General features: G+C 46.1%; 1 protein-coding gene across 5 annotated transcripts in view; it reads right to left on the bottom strand.

Moving 5' to 3' along the window:
* Positions 1-75: 75 nt before the first annotated feature.
* The window catches only part of LOC116722130 (abl interactor 1-like), a 31,862-nt gene continuing 21,948 nt past the window's right edge, over positions 76-9,989 (bottom strand). For 2 of the 5 annotated variants that reach the window (XM_032566295.1, XM_032566296.1), the window contains 3 exons: positions 8,694-8,783; positions 6,613-6,798; positions 76-3,138 (listed from right to left, as the gene is read on the bottom strand). In XM_032566295.1, coding sequence (XP_032422186.1) covers positions 2,963-3,138; positions 6,613-6,798; positions 8,694-8,783 — 452 coding nt within the window. In that variant the 3' untranslated portion in view covers positions 76-2,962. Of the gene's footprint in view, positions 3,139-6,612; positions 6,799-8,693; positions 8,829-9,989 lie in introns of all 5 variants that reach the window. The other 3 variants (XM_032566298.1, XM_032566299.1, XM_032566300.1) reach the window with 2 other exon arrangements.

Here is a 9,989-nt window from a genome sequence, read left to right as displayed (position 1 = left end):
AAGGAAAATATGACCGATTTTGAAAAATCTGGAATTTTACTTCCATTTCATTTTGGAAAAAAAACTACTTTAAAATTTGTTTCAATGAGTTGTTTATTACAAAAAGACTGTACATAAATTTCAATGAGCACATTCTATGTACAAACTGAGAGGAGGACAAACAGATTCTATTCCCATGAACATTTAAGTTACACGTTTTTTTTCCTTCTTCTTCTTATTCTTGATTCCACGTTTGAGCATATGAAAACACGTTGGAGAAACGGTGCCATGTCTCGTGATGCCCTGGCATTAGGGGCGAGTAAACATTTTCTGCCCGCCAGTGGCCAGTTCATGATTTCCAAATAACAAAAAGGGTATAAATAAAACCTTCACATACAAACTGCGAGCAAACGCTTCTCTGCTGTTTCTCACGTACAAAAAAACAAAAAAACAAGTCAAATGGAAAGTTAAAAATGCATCATGTAGAAAAAAGTTGTCTTCTCAATTAAAAAAAAAAAAACCCACAAACGGCCTCATGATGTCAAATACAATCCAGACAGAGACGCACTGGAGAATCATAGTCTATAAATGACACACGATCATGCAGAGAGGCTGAACGAATACTGCTCACATCAGGACATTCTCTGTTAAAAGTAAAAATGACGAAAAGCCATCCCTTCAAAGTACAAACGAGTGTGTGATCAATAGGCTTCAGAGATATGTAGGAGTTTTACTTCCACCGACAATCATTTTGTAAGAGCAGGGTTTTCTTTTTAGAGAGGAAACTACCAACAGCCCTCATTCTTTAGACCGTAAAGGTGTAGTTCACATATTGTTGGAAGTGAGGTTCCTTTACCTGCAGCAGAGAGATATCAGAGTGTAGAGAGAGTTTGTAGAAGAGTGAGAGTGGTAGGAGGCTAACAGCTAGTCAGTTACACCACCTCTCCCCCGTTTTATCGTATTTCGTCCATTTAAAACAACGGAAACTGAAAAATGTTTATATCTGTGGTGTACACTGCTACATAAGTGGATATTTATTGTCAACATTTCACAGGATACCATTTCCTGCTGCTATTTTCTCAGGCATACAGTATCTGTTTTACTACATTAAACTCTGCTGACTGAGTTATGGTTATTTACATGTGAACCCTAACCCTACGTCATATCCTCTACTGTAGCATTGTATTTGAAGGGCAGTGGGTGGCTCTTGATCTGGGCACTTGCACAGGGCGACATTAGAAAAGGGAGGCACTGAAGTATCAGGTGAAAAGACCAAACATGTCGGTCATTTAAGCACTTTCTGTTACTTTCACGCAAGTGCAGTCAATGGGTAGTTAGCGCCCGCTTCTGTTGAATAGGAAGCAACAAAAATAAGGAGCCTACAACATTTGTTTTCTATGGGACTGCGCTGCATCCATCACACCCCAGGTTTTCTGATCATTTCAAGCATTTTAATTGGCTGGGAGACAGCAGCAGAAGATTAGCTGAAACAATGACTGACTAGCTGAGGTCTTAACTTTTCCGCAAACTCACTGGAATATTTCCTGTCTCTACCGCAGGTAAGGGAACTACTACTCAAAATTTTCATAGAATGTTAGCTTAGCAAAGCTAACGTATCCCTTTAAACATATTTTCTCAGCAGTAGCTAGAGATGTTTAGCACATAATCTTGGACCAAAGATCAGGAGTGACTGACAGCGTGCTACTGCTGGTTTGCCTACATTCACATTACAGATATGATTGAAGGAATTTACAATCAAAAAGCGAGCGACGTTGGAAAATAAGAGACACGCCTCTGCGTCCTTCGTTACAATTCTCCGTTAAGCAGTGTCGTACTTGAGGTTGTTCGGGTCGGTGAGCACCAACTGGAAAGCGCAGAACCAGCAAATGTTTGCAGAATAAACGAGTTCTCCCGGGGCGTCCTTCGTCGCTCCCCGCTTGACGGCGACTGGCGCGCCGCAATCAAACGCGAGACGGAAAATCAAAGTCGCTACAGTCGTTGATAAGTATCAGTGCAGCTACGACACAAAGGAAAACAACATGAACAGACGCAACAGTGAGTCCTGAAGCCGGACAGAGTCACCGAATGCAGCGGCGACGACCGAATCAGAACGGAACAGACACAATCCCTTCGCCAAAACGGAAATGGCGCCGTGACTGTTGAGGACAAAAAACTGGAACATTCAAGTAAAAATGAGCTAAACTGAAAAAGAAACCCAACCTTGGCACCGCTCACCTCCACTGACGAAGCACACCGACAAAATGTACTGAACTGGCAGTTGGTCACGTTACACGTTATATACACGTTAGAGTACAGAAAGAAACTCCACCAGACTGAAGAAGGAAATTGTCTCTTTTTTTGTTTTCCGCCTATTGATGCATTCTGTACAACCTTCCTTTGTAATTCGACACAGAGCGTTGTAAATACACACACCTTCACACTCCCGCTCGTAAACGTTTTCGTGATTTCGACAGGGTGGAACATTCAGTCGTGTCCTAACTAAACGCACTTGTTGGCGTTTTAGTTGTCCGTTTGAAGCGGAGGGAAGAGTCGCTCTGGTGGTCCGCAGTGCAAATAATCAGGTAGCAGTTTGAAGCTAAAGGAGCCTCGTCTCAGTTTTCAGACTGAATCTACTGTATTTTTCACAGTAGTTTGAAATGACAAACGTATGGTTACGGGTAAATTCTAGTGAGGCTCCTCTTTTTGTATTTCCAGTGTAAATTAGCAGACCGCAGCCTGTCAAATATTAAACTCCTTCCGCGTTTTTGTGCAACATTCGTATTTTAGTAGACTAAATAAATGCAAGCACAACTCGCGCGGATCTAAATAAAATCCTTTAAAAGAAAAAGAGTCACCATGGCACTTTACTCAAAATGGGAGTTTCGTTTCTCGTCACACGGCTGTACATATGTAGATCTATATTTAGAAAAAACTGAGCTCCATCATTCGTGGAGGTTTCTCTTCGCTTTTTGGGTTATTTTCTTTAGTCAGCGTAATGCATGATTGATTCGACGTAATTTCCTGGGAAGAGTCCGGTGACGCCGTTGCAGACGCCTTCGAACCATCCGTCGTCGTTCTTTTTGATTATGTAGATGATGGCGCCTTCCATGAAAGACAGCTCGTCCTCCTTGTCCTTCGTGTAGTCGTAGATGGCCACAACTGGGTCAGAAGAAACATAAGATGCTGTCTGTTTAGTGAATATAAAGGACTGGGTGAGTACAAATTTTCCATGTCAAAATTCAAGACCTTTCCATGCTCAACATCAGCCCACTTTTTAACAAGAATTACAAATGTTTACTATGCACTTATATAGCAGATAATTCATTATGCTAACTAGATCATTCATTATGCTAGCTTGACTTTGACAACCTTACCATGTAGATGTACTGCAGAATTCAGTTAACAAAAAAAAGTTGACCCACGTGCTTGTTCTCTGACAGATCATCAGCAGAACAGGCATTTAAATTAGCTAGTTAGCCAGAGCTAGTGTTATATTAATAATTTCAAAATAAGCATAAAGCCTGAAACCATAAAACTGTAGCGGACAGAATGCTTTGTTTTTTGTTGTTTTGTTTTTTTTGTGGGGGAAATATTTGCGTGTTTATTGGTGTAGAAGATTTAGGCACATTTAGGCTAGTGGAGGTGATGTCAGTCGGTTGCCAGGACAACTGGTATGCATGTGGAGTAAAGCAGATTCAGAGAAGAAGAAAAAAATTTTGTGGTTTTGAATTGTTTCTCAACAATTTTTCAGCATTTCTTTCGCCTAGCTGTGGCCGTGTAATTTCTGGAGGTTCAATAAAAGACAAAAACTAGACTAATTGCCTCGTTCGTTTGTTGATTGTGGAGATATTCATAACAGTCTTCATATAGGATGAATTAATTCGTAAAGTATTTCACAAACTACGGCTCCTAAAGCGGGAGTTATGTAAAGTGAAATTAATTATGCAATAGAAAAAAGAAATTTGCTTAGTCCTCTTTGCATCTTGACACAAACCAAACCGAACTGAGCTCTGTATGTACATTGTCAGGATCTGTGTTTTCTGTGTTCATTTAGAGTTTTTTGTGTCCTTAAGTCTCTTCGTTGTCCTGTCCTCCCCTTGATTGTTCCCAGGTGTGTCTCGTCTCTGTGATTACCCTCCTGTGTATTTAACTCCACCTGTGTTCCTTGTTCCTCGTCGGGTCCTCGTCAATGTTAGCTTCTGTGTCGTCAGTGTTTCCTCGTGCCTGCTGTTTGGACAAGTTATTTTCATTAAATCCTCATATTTTTCATCATTCCTGGGTCCGCTGCCTCTGCCTCACCACCTCACCCGCACCACTTCTTGACAGAAGGACCCGACCAGACCGATGGTGAGACAGCAGCTTATGGCCCAGCATGACCCGGAGGTATGGTTCCAGCAGCAGTTGGAGTTGGCTCAGCGGGATCTCTACAGGGACGTAGAGATCCTGCCATCTCCGCTGCTGCTGGAAGAGTTGGGACTGGAGTCGGACTACACCCTGGCGATTAGCCGCCAGATCCTACCAGTCACCACCCCAAAGCCCTCCGGATTCGGCCCCCGCCGTTACTCACGCCGGGGGAGACAGCGACGTGAGCCGCCGGTGAACCCGGCCCCTCGTCGCCTTCCGGATCCGTCACCTCCGCGTTCAGCCCGGAGACAGCGACGTGAGCCGCCGGCAGACCCGGCCCCTCGTCGCTTTCCGGAGCCGCCACCTCCTCGGTCAGCCCGGAGACAGCGACGTGAGCCGCCGGTGGACCCGGCCCCTCGTCGCCTTCCGGAGCTGTCACCTCCGCTGCCGGTTCCCAGGCTCCGCTCCGGCTCGCCCCCGCAGCCGTTTCCAAGGCTTCGCTGCGGCTCGCCCCCGCGGCCGGTTCCAAGGCTTCGCTGCGGCTCGCCCCCGCGGCCGGTTCCAAGGCTTCGCTGCGGCTCGCCCCCGCGGCCGGTTCCAAGGCTTCGCTGCGGCTCGCCCCCGCGGCCGGTTCCAAGGCTTCGCTGCGGCTCGCCCCCGCGGCCGGTTCCAAGGCTTCGCTGCGGCTCGCCTCCGCGGCCGGTTCCAAGGCTTCGCTGCGGCTCGCCTCCGCGGCCGGTTCCAAGGCTTCGCTGCGGCTCGCCTACGCGGCCGGTTCCAGCCAGCGTTCCAGCCGGCGCACCCGAGGCCGAATCAGCCGGCGTTCCAGCCGGCGCACCTGAGACTGAGACTCCCTGTGTTCCTTCCGAGACTCCCAGTGTTCCTTCCGAGACCCAGACCCCCAGCGTTCCTTCCGAGACTCCCTGCGTTCCGACTCAGACTCCCTGCGTTCCTCCAGAGACTCTCTGCGTTCCACCCGAGACCGAGACCCTCTGTGTTCCACCCGAGACCCTGACCTTCTGCGTTCCTCCAGAGACCCTGACCTTCTGCGTTCCTCCAGAGACCCTGACCTTCTGCGTTCCTCCAGAGACCCTGACCTTCTGCGTTCCTCCAGAGACCCTGACCTTCTGCGTTCCTCCAGAGACCCTGACCTTCTGCGTTCCTCCAGAGACCCTGACCTTCTGCGTTCCTCCAGAGACCCCCAGTGTTCCTCCAGAGACTCTGACCCCCAGCGTTCCTCCAGAGACCGAGACCCCCAGTGTTCCGACCGAGACCCAGTCCCTATCCGTTCTGACCGAGACCCCCAGTGTTCCACCCGAGACCGAGACCCCCAGTGTTCCACCTGAGACCGAGACCCCCTGTGCTCCGACCGAGACCCTGCCTCGGGGGGCTCGTCGTCGCCGTCTGTGGGCGGCCCCCGGGACTCATCATCGCCGCCTCCAGCGCCGCGGACGGCCGCCGGACCGCCTCCGTGGTTCCCGCCTCCAGCGCCGCGGACGGCCGCCGGACCGCCTCCGTGGTTCCCGCCTCCAGCGCCGCGGACGGCCGCCGGACCGCCTCCGTGGTTCCCGCCTCCAGCGCCGCGGACGGCCGCCGGACCGCCTCCGTGGTTCCCGCCGCCGCGGACGACCGCCGGACCACCTCCGTGGTTCCTGCCTCCTTTGCCTCCGCCCACCCTGTGGGTAGTTTTTTGTTTGTTTTTGGACTCTTGGCCCTTCTTGTGTTTCCGCCCACGATGGTGGGTTGTTTTTTGTTTTTCTGGACTCTGGCCCCCCGTCCAGCGCCCCTCCGCCCACCCTTGTTGTGTTTTTGTTTTTTCTGGACTCTGGCCCCCCATCCGGCGCCCCTCCGCCCACCCTTGTTGTGTTTTTTTTTTTGGGCGTCTGGTAGCCGCCCTTGAGGGGGGGGTACTGTCAGGATCTGTGTTTTCTGTGTTCATTTAGAGTTTTTTGTGTCCTTAAGTCTCTTCGTTGTCCTGTCCTCCCCTTGATTGTTCCCAGGTGTGTCTCGTCTCTGTGATTACCCTCCTGTGTATTTAACTCCACCTGTGTTCCTTGTTCCTCGTCGGGTCCTCGTCAATGTTAGCTTCTGTGTCGTCAGTGTTTCCTCGTGCCTGCTGTTTGGACAAGTTATTTTCATTAAATCCTCATATTTTTCATCATTCCTGGGTCCGCTGCCTCTGCCTCACCACCTCACCCGCACCACTTCTTGACATACATAAATGACACTCTATCCTTTCCAGTCTGTGTAGGGACTCTGAATAATATTACCTTCCCCACTGGCACTGACCTTTCTCTAAGAACGCCTTGGGAGCCCAGTGGGGGTCTCCATCAGCATAGGGATCGCTGTAGTGAACGACGGCAGCTTCCTCTTCCTCGTAGTCCACAGGCGGAGGAGGTGGAGGGGGAGCAGGCTCCTCAAACACACCTATGTCTTCTGGGGGAGGTGGAGGAGGCGGAGCTGGACTGTCTGTTACTGGAACACAAGAAAATGTAGAAAACGATTAGTTTTTTGGTTCAATTTGATCTAAATATGCTGAGTAAAAGTCGTCACAAACCTTTCTTTTTAATTTAAGAACGCAGCAAAGAAACGATGGTGGGAAGAAGCAAAAAAAAAAAAAAAAAAGAAAACTGTATTTCATCCAGGATAAAGTGTCCATTTAGTGCAGAAGAGCTCCTATGACTGGTATTCCTTCAGGATCTGTGTTCAAAAGAAATTTGAACGCAGCAAATACTCTGACCAGTAGAGGGCAGTGAAGGATCCTGACTAAAAATATGTTTGTCTGGCATGTAGGTCTACATCACATCTGTTTTCACATGATGCGTTTTTATAAACAATGTCTTGCTCATGTACTAAAGCAACTCTTTGGTTCCAACCTCCCTTTTCTTATTGGTCGACCAATTGACTCCAGCGATGTTTTAAGTTCACAATTGAACGACCCCGGACAGCAGTTTTATTACCTGCAGTAAAAACTCCGGATTTAGTCAGACTTTAAGTATATTTCTGGCAAAGGTTTCTGTAATAAAACAGTTTTAAGGATGATACGCGGAGCGATAGTAGTGCCTGTTTGAAATGTCCCACCCTTTGAAGCTCCCTCTCCAGGGAAGCTCCCTTGTTAAAATACGTGATTCTAACTTACGGCCTGCTATTATCTATTCTTGCAAATACGGTAAGCTTATTTTATTTAATGTATTGTGAGCTTTAGGCACAGAGCAACAAAAAATTGCATCTAATTGCAATGTGTTTAGAAACCATGTACACTTTCATCCCATTGAGCGCTGGTGATCTTACCGTGAACAAAACTGCTTTAATGTTCCAAGTGAGCGAAATATGACGGCCATTTTTTCTTGTCATTTATCCACTCACCTACATGCGGTTTGGCTCTTTAAGACGTTTCTCCTCCACTGATGTCAATTTGGTGGCATGCCTTATTTTATCTCGCTGTGATAAACAGTTGTATTATGCCAACAACATGCTGGATAATGTTAAAACAGCAAGGTAAATGCAGGTAGCCATGGCAACCCATGCAGTATCTGCAGTCAAGTTGCGTATTTACAAACAAATAATCCCTCTATGCATCTGCAGGTATGAACCCAAGTAGGTTTAATATGTCATCCAGCCAATCACTCCTTGTTGTTGTCAAAGTAATCGACTGTAACCTCATAATCTTCTAATAATTCTAGGATTTGTTTCTTATTTAAAAAAATAATTCCTAAAATCTTACAACTCACATAATTTTGGCCTAGGAGTTTTAAATAAAGTTTTATACAATATTTTCAAAACACACATTCACACATTCATAGACGTGTAAATATGTGTGATGTGGGACATATTTGGATGAGACAGTTTGGGGTAGGATTTCATAAGCTTCGTCTTCTTTCCTCTCCTTTGTCAAACTGGGTGTGGAAATTTTGTTGTCTTATGTTTGATTGTTATTGTAATATATATTTTGTTTTCTTCTTCAGTATTTAATTTTCCTCTGACATTTTACTTGATAAAAATAAAGATTTAATTTAACTTAAAAAATCTTTGGGGCCACCCCTAAAAGTTGGTGCCCTGGGCTACCGCCCATGTAAGGCTTTTCCAAATTTCCAGATTAAATGTCTGCAGATGTTTCCTGCACTCTAAGCAGGCAGACACAGACAGGTGGAGAATTCAGGACAAGCCATCACGTCACATTTTCCACCTTTTGATGGACAGACATTCGAGGATCCGGGCTGATTCATCACCATGGCAACCCCCCAGACATCAGAGAGGGTGCTCCGCCAGCGACCTTGCTAGGCCGCGCGAGTAAAAGCTAGCCCTTCTGAAGCCGGATGTGTGTAAGCGTGTGTGTCCTCGCAAGCGGCTGGGTGTGATGCTGTACTCACTGCTCTCCTGCATTCTGGCCACGAAGCCGGTCAGGGGGATCTGCGGGGTCAGCTGGACCATGGGGGGAGGAGGCGGAGGATTCACAGACACTGAAGCAGCGACGCCCAGGCGAGAAAGCAGAGGAAGCGACAGAGACACGGAGAGAGACAGGGAACGGAGGTGGACAGGGAGAGTGATGGAGACGTGAAACAGGACATGACAAGAGCGTGAAAGTCAGCGTGGTAAGAAAGACTACCAAAAAAATAAATAAATAAAATAGCCAGAGATGGTAAAAATGCGCAGGACGAAATGCATTTCGGTTTTCCGGTCTAGAGTGGAATTTCTTCTAATCTCAGTTTGAGGATATGCCTCATCAGCATCTGTTTTTTTTATTAAAAAATAAACTGTACACTGCAGAAAGCTTCAGACACAGTAAAAAGAAAGCAAAGAGCTGCGGAGACCCAAACACATGGCAGCGGCGCAAGCTCACCAGCTGATTAATCGTCAGAGTCAAATATTCTGACGATTAATCGGATAAAATAAAACAATTTTATTCCACCTCCTGCAGATTTTTCATTGCAAATAAACAGATAATTGAATTTCTTCTTTAAATAGCAAACAAACATGTTATTGCCTAAATGCAACAACATATTGATAATTTTTTTCAAAGAATGCATCGGCATCTAAAAAAAATACTACTAACATCAACATATGAAAAATCAATCCAGAATACAGCTGAGCTGTTGATTATTTTTGGATTAACAGATTAATAATTGGAGAGCAAAAAGATATTTAAGATAAGATATTTTTGTGCAGAATTTGAATGAGGTGAAAGTAAAACTGGGGCACCTGAACATAGTTACAAAGTTTATATATATATATATATATATATATCTTAAGTGCAAAATGTAGATATTGTTGCATAGGTTTGGTTGAATTATTGCTCTCGTTGAGTCTGCATTCTGCAGTTAACGATTAATCAATTAATTGACAATCATTTCAATAAAGTATTCATTGTGGTTAATCCGATTAATCGCTTCAGCCCTACTGAAAAGCATTCAGAAAGCCACAGCATTTATAAGTAATCCAGGTCATTTAAAGAATATAAATTGTATCATGCCTGTATAAGAAAGCAGTTTAACCCCCACCGTCTCAAAAAATAAAAATAAAAAAGAGAGAAAGCGATAAGCAGACAGGCAAACAGCCGTCCCCACTCAAAGATGATGTCACACGCAGACACATGCCAGCTCTGACTCATAAATCACATGTAATGGAAGGGCGTCTGCAGTCTCGCTGCGCTCCAAAGCCTTATTGCT

Source organism: Xiphophorus hellerii, chromosome 6 (genome assembly GCF_003331165.1).
Source record: "Xiphophorus hellerii strain 12219 chromosome 6, Xiphophorus_hellerii-4.1, whole genome shotgun sequence".
Classification (NCBI taxonomy): domain Eukaryota; kingdom Metazoa; phylum Chordata; class Actinopteri; order Cyprinodontiformes; family Poeciliidae; genus Xiphophorus; species Xiphophorus hellerii.
Note: the sequence above shows the minus strand (reverse complement) of the source record. Positions and strands in the feature narration are given on the sequence as shown.